Raw genomic sequence first — 13,834 nt, forward strand, 5'->3', positions numbered from 1 at the left:
AGAGTGAATCAGACAGGGTTAAATCGACTGATATAACGGGAAACTTGCTGGTCCTACTTTTGCTCAAGTAAAGTGTTAACCACGAGTGCGTTTGATTAATTTAATTTAATTCAATGGAAACAGTTAGCCTAGAGATCGAAACTTATTTTGTAATGTGCACTTGGCTCAATTGGATCTTTTCGCTGACCAACACGTAATGCAAATCTAAGTAAGCTGCTAGAATTGGTACATGAATCCGATTTATATTTGCCATGATGTTGCATTCATTCAATCAAGTTTCAATATACTCGTGCCTGAAACTACAGGTTGAAACGCATAGCCTAATGATTCTGACTTCAGACGAGCATTGATTATTGGAACGTGTAGACTGTTACCGGTGGCACGTCGAATATAGGATATATTTTTTAACTTGCAATATGTATATATCCTGTACGAATTGCATTGATTGTTGTACTTGTTGTAGGGTCGTTACAGTATTTATTTTGAACAACTTCTGAACTTTCCTTTGAATGTGAAATTGATATTATTGTGCATAAAAGGGTCCACGTAACGTTAGCTATACATGGATCTTGTGTGTGAGGCAAAACACGCTTTCCTATTCCATCAATCACCTAGTCATGCATATCTAGGCCTGATGCGAGTGTTCTTTTGAAGAGAACTTCGTTACTAGCCTACTATGCCTACCATTTTGAGTTTCTTCACACTACGTTTTCATTTCGCTTTTTCATTTCAAATAAATACAAAAAAAGATGCAGCAGTTCCTTTGTAACCGGGGACCGTGATCGCTCTCACGCGCTCCTTCCTTTGCGCCATTCACTTTGCAGGCACACATTCCTCAGTAGGGCAACTTGCCAAACCAGCTGTTCTGTTCTATAGGTCTGCATCCGCCTTAGGATTTAATGCGAAACGAACATCAATGGTCATTCAGGGATTTCTTTATAGATGTTTTCCTTCCCTTTATGAAATGTAAAACACTCTTTCTTGTGATTTTTTTTTTTTGCATTTAAATACATTTGTTTTTGTATTGACTTTAGATCTAATATTTTGTCTCTTTCCAGAACAACAAGATGCTGAACAACAACAACAACAACATACTGAGCTCCCCCCATCATGCCATGTCCACCCCCACCGGAGCCCTGCTGGACAGGAAGGCTGTGGGGACCCCCTCGCTGGGCAGAGGGGTGTCGGCGTACCACTCGGTCACCCTTCCCAACCACAACCCCAGCTCCAAGTTCCACCAGAACCAGTTCCTCAACAGCCTGAAGATCTCAGACCCCTCCTCCTGCTCCATCACCTCAGGGTTAATCAGTGGCAGCAACAAGGAGAACCGCATGCGAGACCGCTCCTTCTCTGAGACAGGCGAGAGGCTCCTACAGAAGTGCCTGGGGCCGGCTAGTCCTACCAGCCTGGGATGCAGCAGCCAGAGCCAGCAGCAGAGCCAGGTCAACTCCAGCCGCTACAAGACGGAGCTGTGCCGCCCGTTCGAGGAGAACGGCGCCTGCAAGTACGGCGACAAGTGTCAGTTCGCCCACGGCATCCACGAGCTGCGTTCTCTCAGCCGCCACCCTAAATACAAAACCGAGCTGTGTCGCACCTTCCACACCATCGGATTCTGCCCCTACGGTCCCCGCTGTCACTTCATCCACAATGCAGAGGAGCGCCGTGGACCCCCCCCGGGATCCTCCTCCTTCTCCCCGCTCTCCTCCAATAAGCTGGAGCGTCCCCGTCTGCAGCACAGCTACAGCTTCGCAGGGTTCCCCAGCTCCGGGGGTCTGAGAGGAGAGGACAGCCTCACCCCTACACCCATGTTCTCCCCAGAAGAGATGCCTGAGTGGCCAAGCTGCAACCCCTTCACATATTCCAGCCAGGAGCTGGCCAACCTGTTTGGCCCCAGCCTGGGATCCGGCGGCCCCACTGGGACTGAACCCAACACCCCAGCACCCCTGTCTCCGACCAACGCCCCCTACTTCTTTAGGCCCATGTCGGAGTCCCCCACTCAGATGTTTGAGTCTCCGTCCAGCCCTCCGCAGGACTCCCTGTCAGACCAGGAGGGGTATCAGAGCAGCTCGGGGGGCAGTCTCAGCGGGTCAGAGTCCCCCAGCCTGGACGCCAACAGACGCCTCCCCATCTTTAGCCGCCTCTCTGTCTCTGATGACTAGACTGCACCTAATTAATGTACGTTATCCGTCGCCTCCCAGAAAGAGAAAATGAATGGAAAATGGCACTCCCCTCTACCATGTTCCCCTACCCCCCCTTTCCTCCACAAAACAATATCAATTTAGTTCCTAGCTTGAATGATCTAAGGATAAAGTGACTTAATTAAGGGAACTTGTTTTCAAATCACCCCAGAAATCTCTTCCCTGCTGTTTACTCCCCTCCCCTCATAGAGCCTACCCTGTCTTCTGGCATAGTGCCAAAACGGGAGAGGAAATGAATGAACAATGAGAATGATGGTGTGAGAAAAAAAAAAAAAAGAGAGATTGTTAGACTGTTGTTTTGCCAGGTGCCACCTGTCTTTCTGTTCTTGAACACTTAGCAGTGCTAGTGGGCCTTTGGCACTGGGGAGTGTATCATCGCACCACACGCCCCACTCTTCCACCACCATCCTCTGACGTTACCACCTCTCAAGCGCACTTCCCTGGTCTACTCTGCGCTGAGCTAGCTGGAGGGTGCTCATTAACACACCCTGTCCTCAGATCAACCACAGCTGTTTATACTTTAGACTTTGAGCAACAACAAAAAATACATGAACTGAAATGATATGAATAGTTTTAAACAAAGTGCCTGGGGCAGGTGGTTCGTGCGTAGCATGTGCGAGAGTTGATTGGATGGACTACTGTCTTGAGTGTTTTGATTCTTTCAACGTCAACCTGTCCCTTCATGGTTCTTCTCAAGCGTTCTTTGTTGAGTCTCATTTTATGTAATAGCGGAGCAGGACAGAGTCTGTATGCAGGAAGTGACTGACAGACACAGGAAGTGTTGCTGGTCACTGGCAGTTGTGTTTCTGGGAAGGAAGGACGAAGGATGTCTTTAATGTCTAACTGGTTATTAAACCTTGAAGACGATTTGGTTTCTGTCCCGCCCCCTCTCTCCTCTCCAGCCCGCCTCCGTCCATGCTGTTCTGCAGGCAGCAGGGAATTCCAGCATTCCCATGGTGCAGTTCTTCTACTTCCTGCAACTTGAGATGGGATCTCTAAGCTATCTTATTTTTCCTTTTCCCCTGTAGAATCAGAATCTGGCTCTGAGGAGCAGCTGTTATGACATCTCCCTGCTTCTTTCTATGGTTTTTGATTTATCTTTTTTTTAATTGTTATTATTATAGTTATTGTTTGTTTTAAAACTTTCCAAGCATTGGTGCTTGTCACTGCTTATTTAACTTATCGAAACATATTTATTGGTGATCATATGCATTTAGTTTTTTTGTTAATTTTGTATTTATCTGGATAATGAACAATAGAATATATTTTCTTTTTATGTTAAATTATGATCTTCGGTATTAATCTAAAGATTGTGAAGATGTTTTGTCAGTTTCCTTTTTTCCCCCACAGTTTAATATATTGTACTACAATGACTGCAACAATATTTGTAACTACACTTTGTTAAAATAAAACTTAATTTAAAGCAAAAAAAAATACAGGAAAAAAATGTAGCGTTTTGATTATTTATTTGTAGACGTAAAAAAAAAATGTTTTCCCCATTATTGGACTGCAATTCTAGCAAAATAATACCTGTTGCATTATCATCCCGGAACTGTCCTATCCTCCCTTATTCTTTAGAACGTTTTCTCTGACTGTAACAGTACTTTACTGTTATTACTTTGTTCACTCAATTCAGCTGTTTGTATTCTTTTAAATCACGTCAGCTTGGTTCCATATGGAGACCAATCAGGGTTCTCTTTCATAAGTATGACTAAAGTGGTAAAACCAAGAGGTACAACACATAATGATGAATATCCCCATGTTCACTCTCACATCCTGATTTTAAGTGTAGGGTTTAAAGGACGGTTATGTAATACAGTTAACCAAGGATTTAGAGGAAAAATACTATTTGTATTACAAGCAATAGCAGTGACCAAATGGGTTGAGGAGAAGACATCTGTGTTTTTGATTGGATGTTTGATTCACTTGCGTGGCCCCCTGTTGCAAAGTGCCTACTTTTGAATACATTCCAGGTAGCTAACTAAGGACTTTTATATTAAACGACGGAAGATGGTGAAATTGTTATAATTCCTTGTTCCATGTTTCCTTAAAGTTCTGAGCAAGGTTAAACAGGACTATTGACACAAAGAAAGTAAAACTGTTGAATGTATTTTTCCAGCCATGGTTTTTCACTACAGTCATTTCTATGTGAGTTTATATTAAAAACGGTTTTCTCTTTTTGTAACTATTGATTGCAGTTAACCAATAAACCCTGTATTTTTGAAACAATTGTTGTGTAATTCATTCATCCACCCATTAGTGAACTGACTAGAAGACATCTTGACTGTCTTCTCTGTCGGATAGTCAAGCATGACATTTAACAGAGCTCTTTCACAATGTTTACCGTGCTGCGCCAATAGACTTTGACGCAACGTCAGACTATTTGTTGTTGAAGGGAAAACGACAATTTATGAAAAGAGATTCCTGCTGCAGCACGTCCCATAACAAAATGTCACTCCGACAGCTTATCTTTTGGTAACAGATGTGGACACTGATTTAACCTTACCAAGCACGTGAATACATGTGAATACATACTGAATACCAACAAATGGTTGGAAACGGTATCGTTTATTGATTCAATTAGTTAAACATTACATGGCATAGGAAGAGACCCGTGCGTACCGTATGTAGGGTGGAGGGAGTTTCAATGAGCCAGCTGATGATTGGTGGACATGAGAGAGAGCAGATTGGTAGATAGGAGAGGGAGCAGCCTGGTGATTGGTGGACTAGACAGACCTGTTATTAAGGGGTTGTCCCAGGGTGCTCAAACTCTGAATGAGCTGGTTTGATTACACAGACTGATACCATGCTCTGTTTACCTGGAAATGTTGATCAGGTCATTAAGGTTATGAGAGGCTGATATGGAGAGCCAGTCAGTCAGTGAGAAGAAACAGAGATGGGTGTAGTGACAATGGTAAGGGTCATGTTCAGTAGGGCACAAAAATTTTATGAAATCCCAAATTAAAATGAGCGTTTCTTATTGGACTGCAGATAGTTGGTCTACCTGCCTCTTCAATTCACCCATCGTAAAAACATTTTCTCCTGTTTCATGACTACCGGACTACTTTATTTGTTCTGATTGCACCAGGCAGACACTTACCTCTACCCTCAGTTTTGTATCAGATGACAGAGAAGTCCAGAGAAGATCAGGAACTAACTCCTAATGGAACTAACTTTTACCATGCCGAGTGCTGCCCCAGTCAGTTGACCCATAAGCCCCTTCTTGTTTCCTCAGTTCAGGTTGTTGCTTCTGATGGATTATCTTGTTCCTGTGTGTTGCCCTGAACAGGCCAGGGGAGAGGGGGCACCTGTTGTGGGCCTGGTACTACTTTAGGCCCAGGCCTCTACCCAGCCTACCTCCCCCTCCTTCAAATCATGACAGGTAGACAGATGAGACTGCCCACCTGTGCAAACAAGGTTTGTTAAACATCTTTGGGTGCCATGCAGCCTTTACCTCAGTGTTGTAAAGCAACCTGGCCTCAGAGCATTTTGTATTGTTCTGTGCGTAAATCTGAGACATTCCATTTATTTAGTATGATATGTTATGTTTCATATGGTATGTATTAATTTGTGGATGTCCATCATCCATTTTGTATATGTTGCGGATTACAATTCAAATGATGTTACGAATTTGCAAAACATACAATATGTTATGATATTGCAAAACGTATGATGTGTTACGAATTCCAATTTGTTGTGGCTAACATTAGCTAGGTGGCTAACATTAGCTAGGCTAGGTATTAGGGTGAAGGTTAAGGCTAGGAGTTAGGTTAAAGGGTTAGGGGAAGAGTTAGCTGGAAGGGTTAGGGGAATGGATAGCTAACATGCTAAATAGTTGCAAAGTAGCTAAAAAGTAGCATGCAGTTGCAAAGTTGCTAATTAGCTCAAATGCTAAAGTTGTCCATGATGAGATTTGAACACGCAACATTTGGGTTGTTAGACGTTCATGTTATACCAAATGTAACATATCATTTGAGTGTCCCGGATTTACATTTACTATGTTAGGTCTAGTCAATGAGACCAGGCTGTGTAAAGAGCTTAGCCCCAAGGAAATGTACAGGTAACTGCTCAAATAAAGGAAACACCCAAATAAAGTGTCTTAACAGGGCGTTGGGCTACCACAAACCGCCAGCACAGCTTCAATGCACCTTGGCATAGATTCTACAAGTGTCTGGAACTCTATTGGAGGGATGCGACACTATTCTTCAGTGTTGATTTCCATAATCTGGTGTTTTGTTGATTGGGGTGGAAAACGCTGTCTCATGCGCCGCTCCAAAATCTTCCGTAAGTGTTCAATTAGATTGAGATTTGGTGACGGCGCGCGCACACACACACGCGCACACACACACACACACACACACACACACACACACACACACACACACACACACACACACACACACACACACACACACACACACACACACACACACACACACTTTAAACACCCTATTCTCATTTGAGACCCCTCTTTCAAAGTCACTGAGACTTCTCCTTCAAGCCGTAGTAGCAAAAATAATAGGCGACGGGCCATTTCTATAAGCAGGATGGGATGTTTTAATGGCTTAATTCACTCAGGAACCATACCTGTGTGGAAGCACCTGCTTTCAATATACAAAACTTGGTATCCCTTATTTACTCAAGTGTTTACTTTATTTTGCCAGTCAACCCTCCTGACTAGTTTAGGTATTATTTGTATTGTAGTTTGGTCAGGACGTGGCAGAAGGTATTTGTTTTGGTTGGTTCGGGGTGGTTGGTTGTGTTTAGGGTGTGTGATTTGTTAGTTCTGGGTGTTGGGTATGTCTAGGTTGTATTTTCTAAGTTCTGTCTAGTTTAGTTTTTCTATGTTTAGGTTTGGGTGTGGACTCTCAATTGGAGGCAGGTGTTTCTATTTTCCTCTGATTGAGAGTCCTATATATAGGTATGTGTTTGGGGTTGTTAATTGTGGGTAGTTGTATTTTGCACTGCTGTTATTATTTAGCCTGTGAAACTGTTCGTCCTCGTTTTGTTATTTTCTTGTGCACGTGTTTTTGGTTTACGGTTTGCCTTCTTATCCAGAAATAAAGAAGATGAGTACACATAACCCCGCTGCGTATTGGTCCACTTTCTCAGACGATGATTTCTCTGTTTCGTCTGACGACGAAGAACGTTACAGAACTACCCACCAAAAATGGACCAAGCAGCGGAGGAGGGAACAACAGGTGGAATATCGGGAGTCATGGACTTGGGAGGAGATTCTGGCCGGAGAGGGCCCATGGAGGAAGTCTGGAGAGGACCGGAATCGCTACTGGGGAACACGGCTGGCGAGGAAGCCGGAGAGGCAACCCCAATAATTTTTTTGGGGGGGGCACACGGGTAGGTTGGCTGGGCGAGGATTAAGTCCCAAGCCAAATCCCCGTGTTTTTTCCAAACAACCATTGACTGGGCAGGTCCCGTGCTTTGGGGTGATGGGTGTTGTGATGAGGCCGGGTATTTTCAGGCCGGTATGCGCAGTACCAGCGCCACGCATGTGCCAGGGGAAAGTGGGCATCCAGCCAGTAGGGGTGATGCCAGTCCTGCGTTCGAGACCGCCAGTGCGCCTTTACGGTCCAGTGTTTCCCGCTACACGCACTAGCCTTGAGGTGCGTGTTTCCAGGCTGGCACGTCCAGTACCAGCACCACGCATCAGGCTTCCAGTGCGTCAGCCCACTCCAACTCGGCCGGTTCCTGCTCCCCGCATTAGCCCTGAGGTGCGTGTCTCCAGGCTGGTACATCCAGTACCAGCACCACGCATCAAGCTTCCAGTGAGTCAGCCCAGTCCAACTCAGCCTGTTCCCGCTCCCCGCACTAGCCCGGAGGTGCGTGTCCCCAAACGGGCACTTCCAGTACCAGCACCACGCATCAGGCTTCCAGTGCGTCAGCCTACTCCAACTCGGCCGGTTCCTGCTCCCCGCATTAGCCCTGAGGTGCATGTCCCCAGGCTGGTACCTCCACTACCAGCCCCACGCATCAGGCTTCCAGTGCGTCAGACCAGGCCCGAGTGTCCGGCAACAGTGCCTCGTCCAGAGTGTCCGGTAACAGTGCCTCGTCCAGAGTGTCCGGCAACGGGTGAGACGGCCCACTGTCCGGAACCGGGTGAGTCTGCCCGCGACCCGGAACCGAGTGAGTCTGCCCGCGATCCGGAACCGAGTGAGTCTGCCCGCGGTCCGGATCAGAATGAAGTTTACTATAACTTTGAACTATGTGAGTCTGCCTACAGCTCGGAACCAAATGAGTCTGCCTACGGCCCTGAACCGAGTGAATCTGCCTACGGTCCGGAGTCAAGAAAGCCTGCCTACAGTCTGGAGGACAGTAGGCCAGAACCTGAGCCACCTCCAGTATAGGTGGGTTGGGGAGGGGGGGTGTAGCACAGGTGCCGTCGTTGATGGCAGCCACCCTCCCTTCCCTCCCTTTAGTTAGGGGTTTATTTTTTTGTTGAGGTGCATCCGGGGTCCGCACCTTTGGGGGGGTACTGTCACGTCCTGACTAGTTTAGGTATTGTTTGTATTGTAGTTTGGTCAGGACGTGGCAGACGGTATTTGTTTTGGTTGGTTCGGGTTGGTTGTGTTTAGGGTGTGTGATTTGTTAGTTCTGGGTGTTGGGTATGTCTAGGTTGTATTTTCTAAGTTCTGTCTAGTTTAGTTTTTCTATGTTTAGGTTTGGGTGTGGACTCTCAATTGGAGGCAGGTGTTTCTATTTTCCTCTGATTGAGAGTCCTATATATAGGTATGTGTTTGGGGTTGTTAATTGTGGGTAGTTGTATTTCGCACTGCTGTTATTATTGTAGCCTGTGAAACTGTCGGTCTGTCGTTCTCTGTTTTTTCTCGTGTTCAGAAATAAATTATAATGATGAGCATGCAAACCGCTGCGCCTTGGTCCTCTCTCTCCTACGACAGCCGTTAGACCTAAGAATCCTCAAGAACAGAACAGCAGTTTAAGAAATAAAATGAACGCTCTTAACTTCGCCAAAGAACAAAGTAGTAGAAAACTCTGGTATTATACATGTCTTACAATCACAGGAGGCTGGTGTGGGAGGATGGCTGGAATGGGGTGACTGGAATGGTCTCAAACCCACGAAAACCACGTGTTTGTGTTTGACACCATTGCATTCATTCTTTTCCAGCCATTACTATGAGCCCGTCCTCCCCAATTAAAGTGCCACCAGCCGCCTGTGCGTACATCATAATGCATTACACCTGCAGGCTTTTGTGACCGAAAACTCCATCTCCCTCGATTCAAGCCGACCCAGGTGAGAACAGCTTGTGCTCACCGCCCATGCTTTCTTTCCGTTTGCGGCCTTTCAGGGGAAGTAAATCTGCATACTGTATGTGTGATACAAGAGCAGGCTGCATCCTGTTTATGAGCTGGTAATTTGCCTACATAGATTGTGTCGGCATCACATACGTGCACAGGAAGTGGTTGTTCATACGCACGCATGCCCACGCGAGCAAAACCTCAAAAAGGACGAAGTTGGGGGGGGGGGGGCGCGGCGCTCTGCTCAGTGGTGCAACGACCCTTTGAAACACGGTGACAAAGAAGACGCCTTCCCTAACGACACCACCTCTGCAGTTGACTGGAAGCGAATACGTACAGTAGAAGAGTATTTATTTTACAGTAAAATCTGTCTGGAAAACCAACCCTTACGTTTCTGCATCTTACGCACCAGATTGATTACCGCGGCGCTATCGGCGCTAATCCTGTATGTTTGTACGAGGTTACAGTAGCCTAATCTAAAAGCCTGAAAATAGCTAGGCTGATGCCAGGTTTAAGTTGTGCCACAGCCAGTCCTGCTGTAGGTACACCTTTGTAATGGTCATATCAGTGGTTGGTTCTCCCTCTCTGTTTGAGAAAGGAGAGGGAGCAAACAGAGAGAGAGCTGAATGTGCTAACACTATTTCCCCTTATCTCTGGTCACAGCTGAGCGAGAGTATAAGGGTAACTGGAGTGTGGGTATGTGTGTCAGGGGAGGCTGCTAAGGGTAGGACGGCTCATAATAATGGCTGGAATGGAGTCAATGGAATGGCATCAAAAGTGGTTCTCGTGTGGTCGATAACATTCCACTGACTCCATTCCAGGCATTACTATGATTCATCCTCCCCTCAGCAGCCTCCCCTGGTATGTGTGTGTGTGTACGTGTCGCTTGGATGCATGTAAGTGTGTGTACCCACATAAGGTGGGTCAGATGAAGAATGAATGAAGGGGAAGGTTAAGGGCTGTCCAGAGGACGGTGCCAGAGCCTTGTGGGTATTTCATCAGTTTTTTCAAACTGGGTAAAACGTCAAGGACACAATCGGAAACAATCCGAGTCCAGAGTGTAGAGAGCAGACAAACAAACCGTTTAACTCTTAGCGTTCTCACCGCTTGCCTAGCAGCCTAGCATGCCTAGGCTGCATTGCTTTGCCAGGGAATAGGACCATGAGAACCGGAGACATGGCCTGCTTCTTTATCTCCTAAACTCTGTAGCTCTGTGGTGGTAAGTGACAGCGTTAGACTGATAGCAGGTCAATAAGACAACTGATTGATCCTGTTTACGTAACCTAGACACTCCTGTGCTCGCACACGCACGCACACACGCACACACACACACACACACCTATTATGTAGCAGCAGGCCTATGACTATGACACTATGCTGACTTTAGTCATGCACATTAGCTGACAGTATCCAGTGTCACATGTTTTTTCAAGTGTCTACCCTTGACCTAAAAAGGAGAGAGAAAAAACATGTTGGGTAGGAGAGAAGACCTGGATTCAAATAGTATTTGAACTCTTGCAGATACTTTTGAGCATTTGCTTTAGCCTGCCTGGAGAGTCAGGTAGGTTGGGTTTGCACTACTGTGGCTTATCTATTGGTTCCATTGCAACAGGCAAGCTCAATCAAGCACAGATAAAGTATTGGAAATATTTTCAAATTGTTCTTAAACCCAGGTCTGGAAGGGAGAGGCAGACATGGGGAAGCTTCCATGGGCGCTGAGTAAGAGATGTCTGTCTGACCGGTTGGGGAAACCAGAGGAGGCTGATGGGAGGAGCTGTAGGAGGACATTGTAATGCCTGGGAATGAATAAATGGAACGGTATCAAACACGTCAAACATATGGAAACCACGTGTTTAACTCGGTTAAACCATTACAATGAGTCTGTCCTCGTATAGCTTCTCCCACCAGCCTCCTCTGGTGGAAACAGACCCAGCAACTCTACCTAGTGACACAAAACAAACACCCAACACTTGCCTTTCATTGAGCTCTGGGGTTGAGTTCTTCCCGAATGGTTGGGGGAAGATTCTGTCACAAAGCACTAAGCCTGGGTCAATGGATAGGAAAGATGAAGAATAAGATGCGGCAGCCAGTCAAATAGCTGATATGAAGTAACAGCAAATTAGATTGGTTTCATTGCACCACTGAGTCCTTTCTGAGAGTTCTCAGTTGGGTTTGGTTGCATCTGTTTCCTGAAGGCATCGGTGCAGAGAGACAGCATGCAGGGAACAGTGTAATGGGGTAATTATTTATATACCCAGGCGCACGCACACACACACACACACACACACACACACACACACACACACACACACACACACACACACACACACACACACACACACACACACACACACACACACAAACACAAACACACACAGGACCTGAGTAAAGTAGTGAAAAACGACATTTGATATAAACAACCGGTACAGTGGAAGATGACATCACAGACAAAGTTCAAACTTCAAAGAGGAAGCCCAGAGAAGATGTGACTGTTTGAGTCCCAAATGGCACCCTGTTCCCTACATAGTGCACTACTTTTGACCAGGGTCCATATGGCTCTGGTCAAAAGTAGTGCGCTATGTAGGGAATGGGGGTTCCATTTCAGGCTCAGCCTCTGTCTTACTAACTTACTACTAGAGCAGAACCTCTGACAAGTAGCCTACAGATCATGTTTATATTTATAGATGACAAACAGATGACTGTTTCCAAATCGGGACATAAGGAGATAATAAATTCTCATTGTTGTAGATACCAGTTGTCATAGAAACATACGCAGTTCAAAAGGCTAATGATAAACGGTCAGTGGTGTAAAGTACTTAAGTAAAAATACTTTTAAAGTACTACTTAAGTATTTTGGGGGGGTATCTGTACTTTTACTTTACTATTTATATTTTTTGGCAACTTTTACTTTTACTTTACTACATTCCGAATGAAAATAATGTACTTTTTTACTTCATAAATTTCCCCTGACACCCAAAAGTACTCGTTACATTTTGACAGGAAAACTGTCAAATTCACACACTTATCAAGAGAACATCCCTGGTCATCCCTACTGCTGATCTGGCAGACTCACTGAACACAAATGCTTTGTTTGTAAATTATATCTGAGTGTTGGAGTGTGCCCCTGGCTATCCGTCAATTTTACTCAAGTAGTATTTAACTGGGTAACTTTTACTTGAGTCATTTTCTATTAAAATATCTTTACTTTTACTCAAGTATGACAATTTAGTACTTTTTCCACCACTGTAAACGATAAACCAAAAGATAGAAAATGATGAGAATGAATGACAGCAGTAAAACAACACACACATACACTCTTTCTTTCTTTCTTTCTTTCTTTCTTTCTTTATTTCTGGCTCTCTGGCTCTCTGGCTCTCTCTCTCTGTCTCTCTGTCTCTCTTTCGCTCTCTCTCAAGTATAAACAAAACTGTATCATTGGTGTGTTTGAGTTGGAAACAGACCGATATGGCCTGGGGGATAGAGGAATAGCTACAGAGCATTCTGCCTGAGTTTCACAATGATCTCTATTGGCACTCAGACCCTGAGAGGAGAGATAAGGACTGAGCCTGAGAAAACACACATCTCACACCCACACACATGCGGTGTGTGTGTGTGTGTGTGTGTGTGTGTGTGCGTGTCTCAGCAGGTTAGCAGGTTAACCATAAGGGTTAGTGTAGAAGGACAGGAACAGGCCTGACAGACAGGTTCCAGGTAAGGCCTTTATCTAGATGGAAGGCCTCTGTGAGAAATCTGAGCGCACATTTACAAAACAATCTCAGTTGTGTTTTTTTACTGTGGTGAGATGTTGAACTCTTATAATCCCGCTATGGCCCTGAAGGGAATGATAAGTACATTGAACTGTCAACTGTTTACCAAAGCACCTCAGGTCGGACTGAGTGGCACATCCATTTGTTGTCTGTGTGAGTTTATAGTATCACGCTCTAGATCAACACTAGAAACAATGGGTTCCTGTAAGTTGAAATGACAAGTAAAATTCATGACAATATGTACAATAAGGAGACTCAGTCAATAAGAAATCAGGCATCGTTGTTATCCAGCAGCATGCAGAGAGAGAATAACAGCAGATGGAGAAGTATCCAGCCAGTGGTGTGTGTGTGTGTATGAGAGAGAGAGAGAGAGAGAGAGAGAGAGAGAGGGGAGATCCCAGAGGAAGGCAACACAATGGGAGGCAGAAGAGGAGGTATCTGTAAATCAGACTATAGAAGCTAACTGATTCCCCACCTGTGTCTGTTACACCGCTAGCTTCCCAGAAACACTTGGTCTACCAGGAGACACTCTGACGCACACACCACGACCTGGCTGGGATCAGCAAGGCCTCATCCTGCCGTTACTATACCTGCATA

At 45.4% G+C, this 13,834-nt stretch overlaps 1 protein-coding gene across 1 annotated transcript in view; it reads left to right on the forward strand.

The window, feature by feature from the left end:
* zfp36l1a (zinc finger protein 36, C3H type-like 1a) overlaps positions 1 to 4,427 on the forward strand; it is a 5,068-nt gene extending 641 nt beyond the window's left edge. The window contains exon 2 of the mRNA XM_029729578.1: positions 1,059 to 4,427. Coding sequence (XP_029585438.1) covers positions 1,059 to 2,159 — 1,101 coding nt within the window. The 3' untranslated portion in view covers positions 2,160 to 4,427. The remainder of the gene's footprint in view (positions 1 to 1,058) is intronic.
* Positions 4,428 to 13,834: the final 9,407 nt, after the last annotated feature.

The sequence above is a fragment of the Salmo trutta genome, chromosome 33, assembly GCF_901001165.1.
Source record: "Salmo trutta chromosome 33, fSalTru1.1, whole genome shotgun sequence".
Classification (NCBI taxonomy): Eukaryota; Metazoa; Chordata; class Actinopteri; order Salmoniformes; family Salmonidae; genus Salmo; species Salmo trutta.